The following is a 20181-nucleotide window of genomic DNA, read 5'->3' as shown; positions in this document are numbered from 1 at the left end:
GTGGCTTAATGCATCTTGCCATTGTGTGTCCATGTTAGTGAATCCTGACATGGCCCAGGCACATCTCAAACTGAAATAAGTTTTCCATCACTTGATGGTTGGTATGCATTGGCTGCTCTGTCTGGGGATCTGGAAAATACCCTGGGTCAGCTTCCTGGAGAGAATGCCAAGCTGGAGGAGCAAGTGGCCATGGCGCAGGCTGCCTGCCCGCCTCACCGCACACCCGGCGGCTGAGGCGGCTGGTGCAGTGCTGGGGGTGGGGGACTGAGGACGTCAGAGCACCTCAGTTCTCTGATTGCTCTCAACCCTGTTTCTGGATTGTCTCAGCACTGCACATTCCAGAGCCTGAGCAGCTCTATATGGTGCTCATCAGGGTATCATGGACAAAATCTGGGTGACATAACCCCATGACACCACCTGTGTGACCACCTGCCCCCCACCCAGCTCTTGTCGGACACAAATCCCAGCTGGATTTCAGAAAGCAAAATGGGGAACCTCATGTTGAGATGTTTAACCCACCAAAGGCATCCTGTACTTGTCAGTGCAGGGTCTGTTAGCTAAAAGGCTGCCATTCATTCATTCATTCATTCATTCAAATGCTTCTTGACAGAACGCTAGGCAGCAGAGACAATGCAGTGTGCCAGACAGACAGAAAGTAGCAGTTCCTTTGGTTGCTCTGTCCCCTGTCCATCCTGAGTGAGGGCAGCACTGCCGGGAGCGAGCTGCACCTGTGCCTGCTGTATCCATCACAGTGGAGCTGTGAGCCAGAGGCTGGAATGGAGCAAAGCTCGCTCAGGGAGCTTGCCTTCCTCTCCAGCTGTGCTCTCTATTTGCCTGGGAGCGTGCTTTTCTTTCTCACTTCTATGTTTTGTGTCTTTGGTCAAGAGCTTGCATCTATACTTCAGGTTGTCCCCCACCATGGCTGAAGAGGACCAGTTCCATGCCAGGTGCGGAGACTGATAACATCAATGAATGGAGGATTTTTCTGAGGAACAGAAGTTATATTTACGCGTCCTCTCAGTTTTCCATGCATATTTTTTGTACTTTTCCAAACAAGTGGCACTTTCTGCTTTGATGTTTTCATTCAGTTTGAATATGTATCGCAACATTTGGTATTTGCCAACTGTATCCCTTTGATCCTGAAGTTCTTCAATCAAAACATCTTGTCCTACATCACTGCCAAGAACAGGTACGGACTGGACAGGCTTATTTTAATGGGCTATTTTAACTTGTCACAGCCTTTCTATTCTTTCAGTGTCCCTTGTCCTTCCCATCTTAGAACTGTCACTTTGTTGTTGTTGTTTTATTTGTTTTAATTTTACTTGAAAGATAGAGAGACAGACAAAAAGGGGCCTACATTTATTGATTCACTCACTGAATGCCTGAAACAGCCAGGCAGAAGCCTGCCTACACGTCAGCCCTGCTCTGCCTCATGGGCGGCAGGGACCCAGGGTCGTGGACCACGTCCTGCTGTCCTCCCGAGCGCACGTTAGCAGGAGTCTGGATTACGGGAGAAGGAGACAAACCTAGGCACTGTGCGATGGGGTGCAGGCAGGCCTCCCAAGCGGTGACTTCATTGTCGCCCAAGCAACTGCCTGCCCCGAGCTGTCCCTGTGAAGGTTCACTTCTTTGAACTGTAAACCCTTGAGGTGTATGGTCTGACCTCTTCTCAAAGGTACTTGAATGTTCTGGTTTTGAAACTTTTTAAATGTCATGACTTACAGAAGTGAAGCTTGGATGCTTTTATGCTTACTCCTCTTTTTATTTTTCTTTTCATGTGGACGTCATCGAATTGACCTTTTGATAATCTGTACCGAGATATTTTGTACTACTAAAAACATTTTAATAAATTTAAAATGAGAGCATGGAAAAAAATGAGGCTACAGTGACAAAATTCCAGTTCTGTGGCAGAAAATTCAAATGTTGTGAAATGGCCTACTTCTCTGGTTAACCTTGATTTTAATATAAATCATAAGTGGGAGCAATGCACTGCTTTGTAACTGTAAAATGTTACAAACATTTTTGTAGCTAAAGGTTAGTAAGAGAACCATGCTGAGATATATATGTAGGTTAAAAGTTAGGTTTCTTCACTTTTATGTTTTCATCTCCCTAGCAGTGCTAAGAGGTATTACACTAAGTTTTGTCCTTTGCTTTACCAATTAGGGGGCTCATTTGGAGAAGTTAATTTACTTGCTCTAGGTTAACATGCTAATAAGACCCCTTGTCTAAGCAGCAGAGGAAGGATCAGAACAAAGGTTTCTCTGTGAAGACAGTTGCTTTCCATTTCTCAGGCCGGGCAGGGATTGGGAGAGGGCAGTGAGATCCCAATTCTTAAGCTTTCTCTGTCCACAAGAGCTGGGAGCGTGTTTGTCAGGGTTTTGCCAGAATTCCTTTTGCAAAGGCAAGATTCCTGAAGTACCAGTAAGAGGGCTGATCCCACTCTTGGGGTGACTAGAGAAGGAATAGCTAGCTGGATGTTACCTCACCAGCTTGGCAGTACTTCTGGATCACTACCCTGGGAAACCGTGCTTATTACATAGTCTGCAATTTGCACACACGCACAGCCCACTCCACGGAACTCGAAGTCGAGGGACCACTTCTGACCACATTTTCTGCCTCAGTAATCTTTGGTAGGAAACTTAGTTTCTTTAAGTGGTATTATCTGAGTCTTGATGATTAGAACACCACCTCTGGCTGTATGTTAGAGTGGCTGTAAGCCTTAGTTAAGATTATAGTATATATATGACCATGGTCTGATGCTCTCTATGGAGGAAAAGCATTGGAGAGAGGGTTGTTTCCTAGCTACACGCAAGCCTGTGCACTGATCTCTTTTAAAATGGCACTACAACATGCTAGTTGGGTTACCAGGGAAAACGAAAAGTGAAGGTTGGGCTATGCCAGGGCCACGAGTGCCACAGCCAGCGTGTGTCAGCCAGCACCCTCGGTCAGGGCCACGAGTGCCACGGCACCTGTGTGTGTCAGCCAGCACCCTCAGTCAGGGCCACAAGTGCCACGGCACCTGCGTGTGTCAGCCAGCACCCTCGATCAGGGCCACGAGTGCCACGGCACCTGCGTGTGTCAGCCAGCACCCTCGGTCAGGGCCACGAGTGCCACGGTACCTGCAGGTGTCAGCCAGCACCCTTGGTTGCTAAACAATCAAAACCAGAGGGCCCAACTCACACAGAATAGTTTGATGGAAGAAAATATGACATGCCATCTTCAGGCACCTTGGTTGCTGGGTGGGGGACCCAGGAAACCTTCCACTGCCACCTGTGGACACAAGGCTGCCAGGCTCTCACTCCAGTTCCTCTCTCGCTCGCAGCCTGTTTTGTCTCTCTCTTAGTGAAACATGCCCACATAAGCTGAACATTTCACTTTGAGTTTGAAATATTCCAGACTCCTAGGGTTAAAGGTCAACAATTGGATTAGTCAACTGTGGTTGGAGGAGCAGGAAATAGAGAGTGGTATGATTGTGCCAATAGACAAACAATCCAGAAAGAGATTTGCATTAGAAGATGGTGGTGACAGCTCCACCTCTTGCTAAGGTTGACCTGGCCAAGGTGATTCTCTAGGCACCGCCTGTGTGTTTTACCAGGTGACAGTCCTCCCTGGGAGTTGAGAACACTCTCAGCTTCTTGCTGCACACTCTCCTCCCGTCTCCTAGACCCTAGAGATTATAGAGGCTTGTACGTTTATTTTCAGACCCCTCAGGCTAGAATGCAGTTCATTAAGAGATGGGAATAAATCCAGCTTTGATGTCCTGCGCCCGTTTCCTCATCGCTAGTGCTGCCCTGTGGCTTTGTCACTGAGAGCTGGGTAAATAGTGCAGCCAGCAAAGAAAGGCCTTCCCAACGACGCAGTGTAGAGCTGGTGACCCCGGGAGAGTCCAGGAGAGGAAACGGGAAGGGCAGCATCGCCGGTGGACCCACGGCCCTCTCCCAAGGTGATTCCTGCCCTCTCCTTCCCTGGTTTCCTTAGATTATCCTAATAAAGGTTTCTAGGACAAAATTAAATTGTTGCCTTATGCTTGTATAGAAGTTGTGACTTTTGAAATGGAGAGACCAATACAGGTCCAAGGGGTAGCACAGTTGTCTTTGTAACCCCTGTTTTGCCAACATCCTTTACCCAATTCCAACAATCCTCACTCATAATAACGGTGTTTAAAACCTGATGAAATGTTGGAAGCAAAAGGACCATTAGAGATTAGCTAGTCCCAGTTCTGCTTTCTAGCAATGATGAAGGGAGAAGAAGAGAGAGAACTGTGCTTTGTTGTTTGACAAAGGCCTGGTCATGCTCAGCCTTATCTGACCTCCCGACTCATGCCTGCTTCCCTTGGTTTACCGTGGAGTCTGCAGTCCTGGGGGCAGATGCTAGACTACCAGGCTGGGCCTGCTGCAGAAAGCTGCCCCTCTCTTAAGCTCCCTTTAGCAGGTCACTGACCTCTGTGGTCGTTGCCCAGAGTTCCTGCCCAGGGCAGTAGCCTAGTGGCTAAGTCCTCACCTTACATGCCAGGATCCCATATTGGTGCCTGTTCATGTCCCAGCTGCCCCACTTCCCATTCAGCTCCCTGCTTGTGGCCTGGGAAAGCAGTAGAGGACGGCCCAAAGCCTTGGGACCCTGTACCAGCATGGGAAACCTGGAAGAAGCTCCTGGCTTCGAATTGGTTGAGGTCCAGTCATTGCAGCCACTTTGGGAGTAAACTAGTGGACAGAAAATCTTTCTCCCTGTCTCTTCTCTGTAAATATGACTTTCCAATAAAAATAAATATTTTTTAAAAAGAAAAAGGTCTGATGTGACACAAGAGGTTTTTGCTCCACTCTCACATCCTCAGATTGCTGTTAAATGGCCTACACCTGTAGAAGCACAGTCCTGTTCGTGTGCCCCGTGATGCAGAAACAAATGGACTCATGTTACCTTTGCCCTTAAGCTCCAGGGGGCGGGCATTGTGGCACATCCCGTGTTGGGAGTACCTGGGATCAAACCCCAGCTCTGTGTCCACAGCAGCTTCCTAACACTTGCCCAGGAGGCAGCAGATGGCTCAAGTCCTTGAGTCCCCACGACCCACAAGGGCAGCATCGCTGGAGTAACTGGCTCCTGGCTGATGCAGGCCTGTGGGGAGTGAAGCCAGTGCATGGAGGCGTTCTTTCCCGCTGTCTTTCCTCTGTCACTCTACCTTTCAAATAAATAAAATTATAGCTTTAATGTAGTCTTCTTTTAAAAAAACTTAATTATATTTTTAATGGAAAGGCAAATTTTCAGAGAGGAGAGAGGAAGATTTTCCTTCCACTGGCTCCCTTTCCAAGTGGCATCAACTGCCAGAGCTAAACCGATCTGAAGCCAGGAGCCTCTCCCAGGTCTCCTACATGGATGGATGCAGGGTCCCAAGGCTTTGCGCCATCCTCTTCAGCTTTCCCAGGCCACAAACAGGGAGCTGGATGGGAAGCAGAGCAGTTGAGACATGAACAAGCACCCATATGGATGGGATCCCAGCACATGCAAGGCAAAGACTTTAGCCACTAGGCTACCGTGCCAGCTCCACTAGCTTTAAAGTGAAGGAAAGAGCTCAAAGAAGACAGGAGGCTCTATTTCAGCACTAAATCTTAAATTGGCCAGATAGGGTTCAACTGCTGGGACTGCCTGGTTCTTCTCATGACCCTGAGGAGAGGAAGCTGGAGCTGCCTGGCACAGACCCCTTTTCTTAGCTAATGACACCAAGCCATTTAAGAGAGAGATGAAGCCTGCTGGAGAGAAGTAACTCCTGCCCTTTTCTGATACAGCCCCGGCCTCCATTGCCATTTACCTAACCCTGCCCTGCCTCTGCCCCTTGCAGCATCGCCGTCCTGGACTACCCTGGCTGTATCATCCAGGATTTGCCGGAGCTTACTGCCGAGAGCCTGGTAAGCGGGTGGGGTTTCGGTGGCCTTTGAAGTTGCCAGGTAGTGGGACCTGGCATTTGCTCTCATTTCTTCTCCAGCCCCTGATGTCCTGGTGTGGGGATCTCAGATCAAGGCAGGCCTGTTGGAAAGAGGACAGGGTCGGTCGAGATTTAGGGCTGCTGACCCAGTTGAGAAAGATTTGGGAAAAGCTCAGCACATTCTTTAACACAGGTGAGGAAAGGGGCCATGAAAAACACTAAGGAGAGGAAATTCAGAAAGAGAATGGGCCAACTGAGCGTGAACAAAGAGACTTCTGGAAGGAGCCTCTCTTCAGGTTCCAGAACAGTCATAGCTCCTGGCTGCCATGCCGTGAACAATTCACTTCCCGTGATCAAATCATGAAGAGAAAAAATAAAGCACAGGAGTGTGTACTTCAGAAAATACCTCGCTTGAGGTTTCTCTGAAGCAAAAGAAGACACTGCTGCAGAATGACCCGGAACGTTCCCCTTTCTGAAACAGATCTAGGCACATCAGAAAAGTCCCTCAGAATTCCAGGAAGCTGACTCACAGCATATAAAAGATAAGGTATCTTTTATCATGTATTACCACAGCTCTCAAGATAACACATAACCCAGCCACTCTTTCTGCTGCATTTTAATGGTGTTTTTCAGTGTGACTGTGGACTCTGTGACAGGGATGGTATCATCTCCTTTTCTGTATCCTCAGTCTAGTCTGTTGTCTGCCATCGAAGAGCCTTATGTGTGCTAAATGACTGAATGGGTACTAAGACCCTCTACCCCCTAATTAATACCTGCAAAATGTTAAATTGGAGAAGAATATTATACATAAGTGAACTAAAATAAAGGATTTATAGACCCATAGGAATCTAGCCTGGAAGGGGCTTAGGAGCCATGTAACCCAGCCAAGTGCCCAGTGGAAGCAACGACCTGTCCTGACCACCCCTTGTAGGTGATGGACTCCGAGACCATGTCTTGAGTCATCTGCTAAGACGCCATGTCCAGGACCCTGTTACTGCCCCTGCTTAGAAACAGGCTGAGCAACCAAAGCCGGAGGCTGTTCAACTCCCCCGGAGAAGTAGAGAGTTACCTAAGCCTGTTTCTGTTCATGGTGGTGTTTGGTCCTGAAGACGACTCTGTGAAGTTGGTATTTCTATTTTATAGCTGGCAAAGTTAAGTAACTGCCAAGGCCTTAACAGGTGAAAATAGAGACCTGCCCCCTGCCTCTCAGAGCTGGACTGAAGGAAAACAAGGATGCAGTAGCTTTAAAATCCTGTTCTAAGGGGATTTGGGAACCTGTCCTCAGAGATCCTGGCCTGAACCTACTCCCTGTCGTCACTTCCACACCCATCTGCTTGCTTACAGGAATTGATAGCAACATTACTTTGACTTCTCTTGCAATGGAAATGCAATGAGGAAATGAACATAAAATTATCAAGACGCTTATTAGGCCTTCTGAGAAGACTTTAAGAGTGGGCAACAGTGTGTGTGTATATATATGATATATATATATACATATATATAAAATTAAAAAATAAGAATTAAATCAACAACAATACAATAAAATAGATTAAAAAAAATAAGAATTAAAGCATAAACAAGTAGTGCTAGGTGTTTCACGTCGCTGTGCAGAGCGCCGGTGGCACCTGCTGGTTCCTCTGGGTAACCACAGACCTTTCGTTGAGTGCATTTGGCTCGGGCGGCAGCAGCTAGGTGTCCTCCACACAGGCTCCCAGTGCGGCAGTGTGTCTACATTGCTGACTTCTGAACTGAGAAAAACTAATGTTTAAATGCTGAAGAGTGATCTTTTTCTTCAGACTTAATAAATTAAAAACATAGAAAATAGGCTTGTTATTTAAGTGTATAGGACTTTGACATTTCAAGTGGTTTTTTTTACTGACTATAAAATCAATATACTCACATAAAATTACACAAGAACAAAGATAAAAGTAATCAGTTACTTCCTGCCTGTAACTACTGGCAGCTTGTCATGATTACTGCGATGTTGTGTGGACATTTATTGATTCACACCTTACTTAACAAAAAGGACCTTACACATTTATGTTGCACTTGACATAACAAAATTTATTCACAATATTGTCTTATTAAGCATTTAAAAAAATATTAATTTACTTGAAATTCAGAATTACTAAGAAGGAGAGACAAAGAGGTCCTCCATCCCAGAAGTTCTCTTCTCAAATGATGGCAACGACTAAAGGTGGGCTGCTCCAAAATCAGGAGCCCGGAGCTTGCTCCCAGTCTCCTGCTTAGGTTCCAGGGTCCCAACCACCCAGGGCGTCTTCCCCTGCCTCCCAGGCTCACTAGCAAGGAGCTGGATCAGAGTAGAGTCCATATGACATATTACCTCTGCAGGCAGTGCCTTCACATGCTGTTCAACAGCACCAGCCCCCAGAAAGCATTCCAGAAAATGTAAATGTTAATAGCTAACAAAAAATTAAAAATTAAAAACTAGCTATACATAATATTCAACTCCTTGATCATTTTTAAAAATGTATTTATTTAAAGATTTATTCATTTTTATTGGAAAGACAGATTTACAGAGAAAAGGAGAGAAAGAGAAAGGTTTTCCATTCACTGCTTCACTCCTCAAGTGGCAACAATGGCTGGAACTGAGCCGATTTGAAGCCAGTGGCCAGGAGCCTCTTCCGGGTCCCCCAAGCAGGTGCAGGGTCCCAAGACTTTGGGCCATCCTCTACTGCTTTCCCAGACCACAAGCAGAGAGCTGGATGGGAAGTGGAGCAGCCAGGATTAGAACCGGCGCCCATATGGGATCCCAGTGCGTGCAAGGTGAGGACTTCGCCACTGGGCCATTGTACCGGGACTGGATATATTTATTTGGAAGAGAGAGAGAGAGAGACCTTTCATCAACCTGTTCACTCCCCAAACAGCCGAGGCTGGGCCAGGCCAACGTCAGGAGCCTGAAATTCCATTTAGGGCTCCTGTGTGAGGGTAGCAGAGGCTCAGGTGCTTGGCCCGTCTTTTGCTGCTTTGCCAAGCACACAGGCAGGAAGCTGGATCAGAAGTGAAGCAGCCAGAACTTGAACTGACATTCAATGTGGGATGCTGACATTGCAAGCACTGGCTTCAGGGACTGAGCCCCTACTACTGCGTGTTGTAAAGATGACTCTTTTCTTCCAGTGCTGGACATTTGTCTCCATTTTCATGGTTACACCAAAATGAGCATCCTTGCACATGCATCTTTGATTTTATCCCAGATTACGTCCTTGAAATAGATTTCTAGAAGTAAAATTGCTGTTTCATATTCATATTTTCTCATTTTTTAATCTTGTATTGAATTTAGTTCAGCTTTATTTGGAACTCCAGCCCCATGGCATGATGAATATGAAAAAAAGTTAATGACCTACTAATTTCTAAAATCTTCCCATTTTCTCAAAGTGGTTATTTTTAAATAGGCCACCCTCTCTTCTGAGTAAGAAGGCTTAAAATTTCTATGTCTCCAAATAACTAGTCAAGTTCAAATTCCCAAAACTAGGGGGAAAAATTACACATGCCAATGAAAGTTGGTGAAGGTCTGATGGGGTGGAGGCTAGGTCTGGTCTTGACAAGGAGCTTGCTGGACAAGGTAGTAGTCCGAAGTGGACGCTAGTCCTGTGCTCAGGAAGCGTCTGGAACAACCACATCTGGGATCAGCACGCCTCGGCTCCACTCCTGATCCCGAGAGCCTGCTAATGGTCCTGCAAGGCACAGCTGCTGCTGGCACAACTTTCTTCCTGACATCCACGTGGGAGCCCAGGATCGAGTGGCAGAGAGAGGAAATTAGCGGAGAGAGAGATCTTCCATTCACTGATTTAATTCCCAAATGTCCACAACATCCAGGCTGGGCTAGGCCCAGGGTGGAGCCAAGAACATGGATCTGGGTCTCCCCTGTGGGGCCTAAGCACTGGGGCCAGCATTTGCTGTATTCCCAGCTACGTTAGCAGGGAGCTGGGTCAGAAGTGGAGCAGCTGGGACTCAAAGCAATGCCCACATATGATGCCAGCACTGCAGGCAGCAGCTTTACCCTGTGGGTAGATGTTTGAAAGCAAAGTCCTGGTAGTGTGTGTGGGATGCGCTGTGTGGGTAGAATGTGTGGTCTCTGAACCGAACCTTAGGACCCCACATATGCTGTAGAATGGTGTGATAGTGGAACATGGGCAAATGTTTTCTTTGTTTAACTGGAAGAAAGCAAGTGAAAGTCCTGCTTCAGCTGATGTGAGGTACTGGGAACCAAGAGAATGTGATTGTGTGCTGCTGTTGACAAAACTTATCTCCACCTAGAGAAGGTCATGTTGAGTCCTACCCCACTCCCAGCAAAAGAAACAAAGAGAAAGGTGGGCAGCCTTAAAGAAAAACTCCAGCCTGGCACATCTGCACGGGTACATGTGGATCCACGGGCGGCTGAGTTGGCAGCAGGCAGAGGCTGGGTCAGTGCTGCACACAGAGCCTGCTGCTGCCGCCGCCAAGAAGCCAGAAGGAGCCAGGCAGAGACTGAAGGAAACAGAGCAGACCTGGGAGCTAAGGCTGCCCTAGAGAAGTAGGAGCCCCGGCCTCGGGCTCTGAGCAGGGAGGGAGGAAAACAGCCACCCTCAGCCTAACTGCTCCCACAACTTCCCAACTTCCCGGAGGCAGGCATCTGGTTAGCATTAAGCAACTCCCTGCAGTAAGCCAGTGCCTGTCTGCTGCTTCCTACTGAGGTGGCTCCCGTGAGGAGGCAGTAATGGCTGCTGTTGGGGTTTTGGTTTTGTTTTTTTAAGATTCATTCATTTTTAACTGAAAGAAAGATTCGCAGAGAAGAAAAGAGAGAAAGATCTGTCCACTAGTTCACTCCCCAAGTGAGTGCAACGGCCGGTGCTGCGCCAATCCAAAGCCAGGAGTTTCCTCTGGGTCTCCCCCATAGGTGTAGGGTCCCAAGGCTTTGGGCCATACTCTGTTGTTTTCCTAGGCCACAAGTAGGGAGCTGGATGGGAAGTGGAGCAGCCAGAATACAAACCGGAACTCAGAGATCCCAGTGAAAAGGTGAGGAATTCAGCCACTAGGATATATCACCAGGCCCTGTCCTGAATCTTTTTGGCCTTAGTATCAAGCATTAAGAAGGCCTCCTAAGTTCAAAAATTTTATAAATTGTGATTACCACAGTGGCTCAATAGGCTAACCCTCCACCTGCAAGCACTGACATCACATATGGGTGCTGGTTCATGTCCTGGTTACTCCGTTTCTGACCCTGCATATGTGCTGAGAAAGCAAGTCCTTAGAACCCTGCACCCACATGGGAGACTTAGAGTAGGCTCCTGGCTCCTGGCTCCACATAGGCTCAGTTCTGGTCATTGTAGCCATTTGGAGAGTGAATCAGTAGATGCAAGATTTTTCTCTCTCTTCTTTTCTCTGTAAATCTACCTTTCCAATAAAAATAAGTAAAAAGAAATCTTTTAAAATGTTATTAAAAATTTTGTATAGTAAATCTACTTTATAGGTCTGCCTATCTTCCCCTCTTTAAGCTGGGAGGCGATGGTAATCACTCAGCAGCTCACTTGGCTCGTCTCACTCCTACATGCCCCTCTCTCAGGTGTGAGGGATTGCTAAGATGTTAACTTGGCCATCGCGCATGCTTGTTGATTTATAGAGCTTCCGACACCCATATATTTTTAAAGGTCCCCAAATCAGATTGGACTTTTATTTTTGTCTTTGAAAAATATTTCTAAAAACAGATACCTGTTTCTATTCTGACATTCATCTTTCACCTCTGCTTAGGTACCGACAAGCTATCAGGAAACATACAAGAAAAACATCCATTTAGACTGATGTCTGCCAATTCCCCTTCCAACGTCAACATAGTTTGATAAGGGAGGATAGTGTGATTAAAAAAAATCAATTGCATTTAATGTCAGATCTGCCCAGCGTAGTTTAAAAGTTACCAGAGCAAGACTCTACTGCTAACAGTTATAAGTGAGGCTTCCATTAGTCCAGATTTTATGGGGGCAAAATTCTTTTCCAATCCTAAAAGCCACAAACTGCACGAGCTAACCTTCTTTCTAGCCAGTGCCCGCATTCAGACAGGGTGTCCAGGGACTGGCAGCATGAAGGCTCTTGCGTGCCTTGAGACCAGTGTCTAAGGGGAGAGGGCCAGGCCTCACCTGGCTGCAGGAGCAGCGACTCCCAGGCTGCTGTGGGGCGCTGAGAGGACGCTGCTGTTTGCAGGAGGCGGGGGACAACAGCCAGTTCTGCTGGAGGAACCTCTTCTCCTGTATCAACCTCCTGCGGCTGCTCAACAAGCTGACCAAATGGAAGCACTCCCGGACCATGGTGAGTGGAAGCGTCCCGCCGTGTTGCTCACAATATTCACAAATGAGTGCAGACTGCCTCCCAGCCCTGCAAACGCATACTGAATGCTAAGACAGCGCCTCCCCATTCCCTGCACTTCCTGTCTGTGAACCAAGCCTTCGCCCAGCCATTGCTTTGCAGGGAGCTGAATATGAACTGCACCTCAGGTGGCTCTGGTAGGAAAGCTCACAGTGGGTTTGCATTGCTGACACAAACTTAACGATTGTTCATTGCAACATTGCTTATAATAATGAGAGACTGACAACTTAAATGCCCATTGGTGTGGGGCCAAGTGGTTAACTACACAATAAAACATCCTCAAAATAGAATATTCTGCAACCAGAAAAAAGAATGAGACAGTTTTATACTGATTTGGATAATTTTCAATATATACCATAAAAAGCAAGCTGGCTATCTTTAGGTTAAAAGACAAATGTTACATATTCACACCCAGGGTCACACCCAGGAGCTGCAGTAGAAATGGGAGTGTGGTTAACAGATTCCCTTTGTACTTTATCCCATGCACTTTGATTGTTAGAAACTTTGGATTTGGAAGTAAGTAGTTACTCTGTGTTCTTAAGGAGCAGCTCCAAGTAGAGCCCAAAGCCCCGCAGGCCGGTGTGAGGGCACACAGCTTTGACTCGGCTGGCCTGAGAGTTGGACTTCTTCCCTTTTAACACCACCTATCTTTCAACGGGCAGATGCTGGTGGTGTTTAAATCAGCTCCAATCTTGAAACGGGCCCTCAAGGTCAAACAGGCCATGCTGCAACTTTATGTCCTGAAGCTGCTGAAGATACAGACCAAGTACCTGGGGCGCCAGTGGAGAAAGAGCAACATGAAAACCATGTCAGCCATTTACCAGAAAGTGCGCCACCGCATGAACGACGACTGGGCTTACGGGAACGGTAAGTCTCCTCGGAGCCCCCAGCTCCGCAAGCTCCCCAAAGTTTACTTAGCTTTGTTTATGTTTTTAAAAGATTATTTTTATTGGGAAGTCAGATTTACAGAGGAGAGACAAAGATTCTTCGTCCTCTGGTTCACTCCCCAAGAGGCCGCAGTGGCCAGAGCTGAGCCAGTCTGAAGCCAGGAGCTTCTTCCGGTCTCTCACATGGGTGCAGGGTCGCAAGGCTTTGGGACAACTTCTCCTTTCCCAGGCCACAGGCAGGGAGCTGGAGGGGAAGGGGAGCAGCCGGGATACAAACTGGCACCCGTATGGGATACTAGTACGTGCAAGGCAAGGATTCAGTCACTAGGCCATTGTGCCAGGCCCTATGTATTTTTTTATTTTTTCAATAAAATATTTATTTGAAAGGCAAGTTTCAGAGAGATGGCGACAGAGAAAGATCTTCCATGTGCTGGTTTGCTCTGCAAATGGCCACGGTGGCAGGCCTGGGCCAGGCCGAAACCAGGAGCCAGGAGCCGCTTCCAGATCTCCCACACTGGTCCAGGGCCCAGGACTTGCTCCATCCTCTGCTGTCTTCCCAGGCCACGAGCCGAGACCTGGATGGGAAGTGGAGCAGTCTGGGCCACCAGCACTGCAGGCGACAGCTTACCTGGCCAACTTTAATACAAGACTGAATAGACGCTCATCTCTGCTCTCTTGGTGTGAATTGCTACTGTTACTTTGGAGAAGAAAATATTTGTTTTTAGTGGTCAGGTGCTGATATAATAAATGTTAATGCAATACTCTAAATTCTTTTTAAAAAGTACTTTTTCCTCGCTAAACTACAAAAATGCATCTTATAAAAGACGGAAATTGAAAGCTAATTATCCCTTTCTAAAACATTACTTTAAATGAAAGTTTTCTCCAAAAGATTTTTTTAAGATTTATTTTATCTATTTATTAAGATTTTATTTATTTTTATTGGAAAATCAGATATACAGTTAGGAGAAGAGACAGAGAGGAAGATATTCCATCTGTTGACTCACTCCCCAAGTGGCTGCGACAGCTGGAGCGGAGTGAATCCAGAGCGAGGAGCCCAGAGTCTGGAGTCTCTTCCGGGTCTCCCATGTGGGTGCAGAGTCCCAAGGCTTTGGGCCATCCTCAACTGCTTTCCCAGGCCGCAAGCAGAGAGCTGGATGGGAAGCCCGGGCGCTGGGATTAGAACCGACACGTGTAAGGCAAGGACTTTAGCTGCTAGGCTACTGCACCGGGCCCCAAAAGATTTCTTTTAAAGGAAAATAATCTGAGGCTGAGGGCGGTTTAGTCTCTGCTTGGGACTTGTGTGTCTCGTACTGACGTGCTCCGTTCGAGTCCTCCTGGCTCCTCGGCTTTCCGCCCGCCTTCGTGCTGCTGTGTCCTTGAAGGCAGTGGTCATAGCTCTGGTCTTGGGTCCCCACCACCCAGCTTGAGTTCTGGGCTCCTGGCTTCAGCCTGGCCCGTTCTGGTTGTCACCAACATTTGAGGAATGAACCACCAGGTAGAAGGTCTCTCTCTCTCTCGGATTCTTTCTCTCTGCCTTTCAAATAAAATGAAAATAAATCAATAAATTTAAACATGATAGTAATAAGATAATCATTATTACAAAGAAAATAGAAAAATACCAGCAAATATTTTACTGTCTTGTCATCCCATCATCATATTGTACCACCTAAAGTTGTTAACAATGTGTATTCTTTCAGATCTTTATATAATGTATGCATGTGTGTATTGAAAACACACATTTTTACATTTATTGATTTGAAAGTCAAAATTACAGAGACAGAGGCACAGAGACATTCTCCAATGTCCCTAAATGGCTGCACAGCTGGGGCAGGGCTGGGCTGGAGCCAGGAGCTGCACCCAGGTCTCGCAGATGGGTGCAGGGTCCCAAGCACCCAGGCCATCCACTACCGCCTTCCCAGCACAGCCTCAGGGAGCCACGTCAGACGTGGGGATGCAAGCCTCTCGGGCTGCACCCCAGCGCCAGCCCTAAATACGCTATTTTCTAATCTCTTTTGCAATAACATTATCTGTTCTTTTCCATGTCAGTACATTTTTGTTTGGTCTGATAATCAAGCAGATTTTCAAAATTTTCTATTTGATTTAAAAAGCAGAGACACACACACAGTCTTCCATCCCCTGGTTCACTTCCCAGGTGCCCACAGCAGCCAGGGCTGGGCCAGGCCAAAGTCTGGGTGGCAGGGACTCCAGTACTTAGTCACCTAATACCTCCGCGTGTGCGTTGGCGGGAGGGTGGCATGGCAGATCGGTGGCTGGTGGTCAAGTACTTCACACAGTCACTTGGCCAAATGTCTGCTCTCCGTAATATTTATAGCTATTTTTTTTTCCAGATCTGAATCCAAATCCAGGACCATAAGTAGCATCTGGTTTTTTGTTTCCCACACCCCTAGTTTTTCTATATATTAATTCTTTTAAAATCGAGTAGTCTTCCACCCACCTCCCTCCCCCCAATAACACAAGAAATAAGCCAAATGTCCTGCAGGATACTGGCTTTGTGCACCTGTGCACCTGCTGCGTGGTGATGATGTTGCCATTATGCCTCTAGCTGAAAGCTGGGTGTAAAATGTCGACGCGGTGATTGGCCTTTTGTTGCCTATAGTAACCCTCCGGCCGCAGCCAGCTACACCGGCTTCCCATCAGCCAGTGCCTATAGTAACCCTCCCGCAGCGGCCAGCTACACCGGCTTCCCATCAGCCAGTGCCTATAGTAACCCTCCCGCAGCGGCCAGCTACACCGGCTTCCCATCAGCCAGGGCAGTGTCTGGGTGAGCAACCAGAACTAATCGACCACAATTTGAAAAAAATTTACTTTGGAGAACTTTTTTTGTCTGTTTTTTTTATATTTGGCTTATAGGGATTTGGCCATTGTTCCCATCATTATATTTAAAAATCTTTAGGTGACTCCTGGCTATTTTTTGCTGGATTTTGTAACCTGTTTAAATTTCACAGGATCCCACAGTAGAGTTTAGACAGTCAAAGGAAGCTTGTGATTGCCATATCAATAAGCCAGGATATAACTTCTATCTATATAAGATGTAAAACTTAATTAGCTATTTAAGTTCTTGTAAATTTTGAAAACATGAAAATGTTTTGTCTTGCAAATGGCACGTCTGTTGTTACTGCCATTCGGAGCCCGGGTAGAACCACACCCCTGTGATAATACATTCAGTGTAGGCCCAGCACAGTGCCTTTTTTTTAAAAAAAAGATTTATTTATTTTTATTACAAAGTCAGATATACAGAGAGGAGGACAGACAGAGAGAACGATCTTCCATCCACTGGTTCACTCCCCAAGTGAGTGCAACGGCTGGTGCTGCGCCGATCCAAAGCCAGGAACCAGGAACCTCTTACAGGTCTCCCACGCGGGTGCAGAGTCCCAAATCTTTTGGGCCGTCCTTGATTGCTTTCCCAGGCAACGAGCAGAGAGCTGGATGGGAAGTGGAGCTGCCAGGGTTAGAACTGGTGCCCAAATGGGATCCCGGCACGTTCAAGGTGAGGATTTTCGCCGCAAGGCCATGTCGCTGGGCCCCCAGCACAGTGCCTTAATTGGCTAATCCTCTTCCTTCAAACACTGGGATCCCATACAGGTTCCAGTTCATGTCCCGGCTTTTCTACTTCCCATCCATCTATGGCCTGGGAAAGCAGCAGAGACCCGGAAGAAGTTCCTGGCTCCTTGTTTCAGATACTCGGCTCCAGCCATTGTGGCTATGTAGGGAGTGAAGCAGCAGATGGAAGATCTTTCTCTCTATAAATCCACCTTTTCAATAAAAAAAAAAAAAAATGGAGTACAGAGCATGAGTGCTGCGGAAAGAAGTGAGTTGGAGTGAGGCAGGTAATCTGCCTGCTGGTTGTGCAGCTCCCAGAAGCCTTCACCTCAGAATCAGAAAAATCCGCTCGCATGTGGACTTTGGTGCGACTGGGGAGAGGCCTGGGGTCAGAAGGCCCTTCCCCCTTCCTTCCATCCCGCTGCCATTCCTGCCTTCAAACACTCCCACCCCAGCGAACCTCAGTAAAGAACCACTGAAGTGCCCAGCTACGAAACATGATGCCTGCAGTTGATAAGAAAATGAAATAATGAAATTAAAACACAGTGAGAAGCAAGTCTACTTCCCGTGGAGCCTGTGTTCCCATCCCAACCGCAACAACTGTCACTGGTTTCTGGAGTGCCCTTCTAAAGACAGTTTCTGCATATTCAGGCTTATGCGTGTGGGCATATGTGCATTTTTTTTCTTTTGTGTTTTAAAGACTTATTTTTATTTAAAGAGAGAAGGAGAGCAAAAGCAGTCTTTCACCTGTTGGTTCAGTGCCCAGATGGTTTCAGTGGTCAGAACTGGACCATTCTAAAGCCAGGAGCTCCTTCCGGGTCTCCCACGCGGGTGCAAGAGCCCAAGGTATTGGGCCATCCTTTACTGCTTTCTCAGGCCATTAGCGTGGAACTGTATCAGAAGTGCAGCAGTCAAAACTCGAACCAGCGCCCATGTGAGATGCTGGCACTGAAGGCAGTGGCTTAGCCTAATACACCATGTTGCAGGCAGCCACAAATGTGCAGGTTTTTTTTTTAAAGATTTTCTTTTATTTTTATCCGAAAGGCAGATTTACAAAGAGGAGAGAGAGAGTGGACTATCTTCTGTCCACTGGTTCACTCCCCAAATAGCCAAAGTTGGGCTGATTTGAAGCCAGAAGCCAGGAACTTCTTCCGGGTCTCCCACGTGGGAGCAGGGTCCCACGGCTTTGGGCCGTCCTTGACTGCTTTCCCAGGCCACAGGCAGGGAGCTGGATCGGACGTGTAGCAGCAGGGACGCAAACTGGCGCTCATATGGAATCTTGTGCTTGAAAGTGAAGGATTAACCAATGAAACCTTTGTGCCAGGCCCTTTAAGAAAAAAAGATTGATTTATGCATATGTATTCTGTAGATCTAATTGTCAACATGCTTAACTTTGTACACTGCTCTTGACAAAAAGGGTAGTTCTGCGTGGAGTGCCCTAGACCACACTCCAGCAAGTGGAGTGCTGACTTGGGCACGTCTTTCTCCTCTCCTCCCGACACAGACATCGATGCCAGGCCGTGGGACTTCCAGGCAGAGGAATGCACGCTGAGGGCCAACATTGAGGCTTTCAACAGCCGCCGCTACGACAGACCCCGGGACTCGGAGTTCTCACCTGTGGATAACTGCTTGCAGAGCGTGCTGGGACAGAGGCTGGATCTGCCTGAAGATTTCCACTATTCGTATGAGCTCTGGCTGGAGAGAGAGGTGTTTTCCCAGCCCATCTGCTGGGAGGAGCTGCTCCAGAATCACTGAGCTCTTCCCATCAGCTGTCTGGCAGAGGGAGGTCGGCTCAGATCAACGGTGCTCCACAAGCCTGCCTGCTCAGCCTTGGCCTCCTGCTTGGAGACTGCTTGTTCAAGGGGAGTTCTGGCCCAGCCCTGGGACATAGAGGATAGCTCAGGACTAGACTCTGGCAGCTTATGGACCTAGAGATTGTATGAGGTTGGCATCTAAGTCAAAGCAAATCCATCGCCTTGGTCAGCGGTCAGCCGGCTGCCTGGTTGACCTTGGACGGATCCCGGCCAGGCTCGCTGAAGGCCCCCTGCCTGTCGCAGTCAGCTCGACCCAGGCCAGCCTTCCCTGGCTCTAAGGGTGAGAAGCTGGCACCCGTCACAGGGAGGGACAGGGGGCCAGATGACATCACAGGCAGAGCCCTGGGTTCCTAGGAACCATCCAAAGTTTGGTAAAAGCAACTTTGAAATGAAGTGTGCATTTTACATTTTATATGTCAGAGCGCCTGCGCCTTCGTGGCGGGTTTGCGGACTTCCTGTTTCCCAGCACCGCATGTTACACGGAAGTACTGCCCAGAATGTTTTCCCCTGTGTTTCCTATGAAGTTACTTCCTTGTGTTCCTTGTACAGGAAATGAAGAACACTGCCACTTGGAGAGGCCCCGGCCAGTGTGAACTCAGCAGGCCTCTCCTAAGGCTGTTTCTTGGTTTTCCCAAACAACTTCAGTCTGAAAATGGCCACGCACTCTGCAGAAAATTATCCTTTTCATCCGAGGCCTTGTTTGAAATGACAAGTTAACTACAGGGGGTTTATTTATTGAACGGCATGGCCATTTGTGCTCATGATTGATTTTAATTGATAAGAACAGCAAGAGCATCCCAGCTTGCTGTTTTCTCCCCCGATGTTGAGCGCCGTCCCCGCCCCGGGTTTTACTGGCAGCGTCTCCACAGGCCACGGGGCCATCTAGCAGTTCTGCTTCTCCCCGAAGGCTTCGTGTGTCAGCCTCTTTGACTTCTGCAGTGGGCTCACATACTTCCCCCAAGAAGAAGGCTTTTAGAGAAGTTTGTGATTCAGTCAGCTCGTTCTGTTTGTCTCGCATCCCACGACCATCATCTCCATCTGCAAGCTTTTCAACTTTCACTGCTCCCCTCCCAGGGCAGACACCATTGAATCCTTTCCCAGTCAGTCCAGCAACTTATCCCCCGGCCCTTTGGCATCTCTTCAGGAGGCTGTGTCACAAGGAATTATATGAAAATATAATTAGTAAATGTTGGATTTTACCTCTTTGTGTTTTAGGACAGCAGGACTTCTGCCTTGACGGAAAGCCCCTGAGGAATGCACGCATGTGATGGATAAGCTTCTTGTAAATGTTCCCAAAGCAGGGCAGGAATCCTCGTGTAATCAACATGATTTACTGAGCATAGCTTTGTGAATCTCATTAATCCTGGATCAGCCTAAAGTGATATGAATATGATTTTAATAGAAAGACAAGTTGTCCAGGAAAGAGATACGTTGATTTTAAAACCACATAGTGTTCCATTCGTGTCAACAGCAGGTCGCCCTTTAAGCTCTCTGGGCGCAGAAGTACACGCTGAGGTGCATCGCTGCTCACGTGTGTGGCTGACGCTCACAGGGTCAGGGTGCGCGGGGGAGGCGGACCAGCAGGCAGGAAGCGGAGCAGCAAGGGCGCTTGAGCTGCAGACCATCACATGGAGTTCCTCCTGGCCTG

The 20181-nt window shown here is 47.7% G+C and overlaps 1 protein-coding gene across 3 annotated transcripts in view; it reads left to right on the top strand.

The window, feature by feature from the left end:
• STRIP2 (striatin interacting protein 2) overlaps positions 1 to 18765 on the top strand; it is a 42032-nt gene extending 23267 nt beyond the window's left edge. Inside the window, exons 17-21 of one of the 3 annotated variants that reach the window (XM_058654933.1) lie at positions 1089 to 1189; positions 5831 to 5897; positions 12110 to 12214; positions 13018 to 13138; positions 18224 to 18765. In XM_058654933.1, coding sequence (XP_058510916.1) covers positions 1089 to 1189; positions 5831 to 5897; positions 12110 to 12214; positions 13018 to 13138; positions 18224 to 18474 — 645 coding nt within the window. In that variant the 3' untranslated portion in view covers positions 18475 to 18765. Of the gene's footprint in view, positions 1 to 1088; positions 1190 to 5830; positions 5898 to 12109; positions 12215 to 12933; positions 13139 to 18223 lie in introns of all 3 variants that reach the window. The other 2 variants (XM_058654932.1, XM_058654931.1) reach the window with 2 other exon arrangements.
• The last annotated feature ends 1416 nt before the right edge of the window (positions 18766 to 20181 follow it).

The sequence above is a fragment of the Ochotona princeps genome, chromosome 25 (assembly GCF_030435755.1).
Source record: "Ochotona princeps isolate mOchPri1 chromosome 25, mOchPri1.hap1, whole genome shotgun sequence".
Lineage (NCBI taxonomy): Eukaryota > Metazoa > Chordata > Mammalia > Lagomorpha > Ochotonidae > Ochotona > Ochotona princeps.
This window is presented reverse-complemented; position numbering and strand designations above follow the sequence as displayed.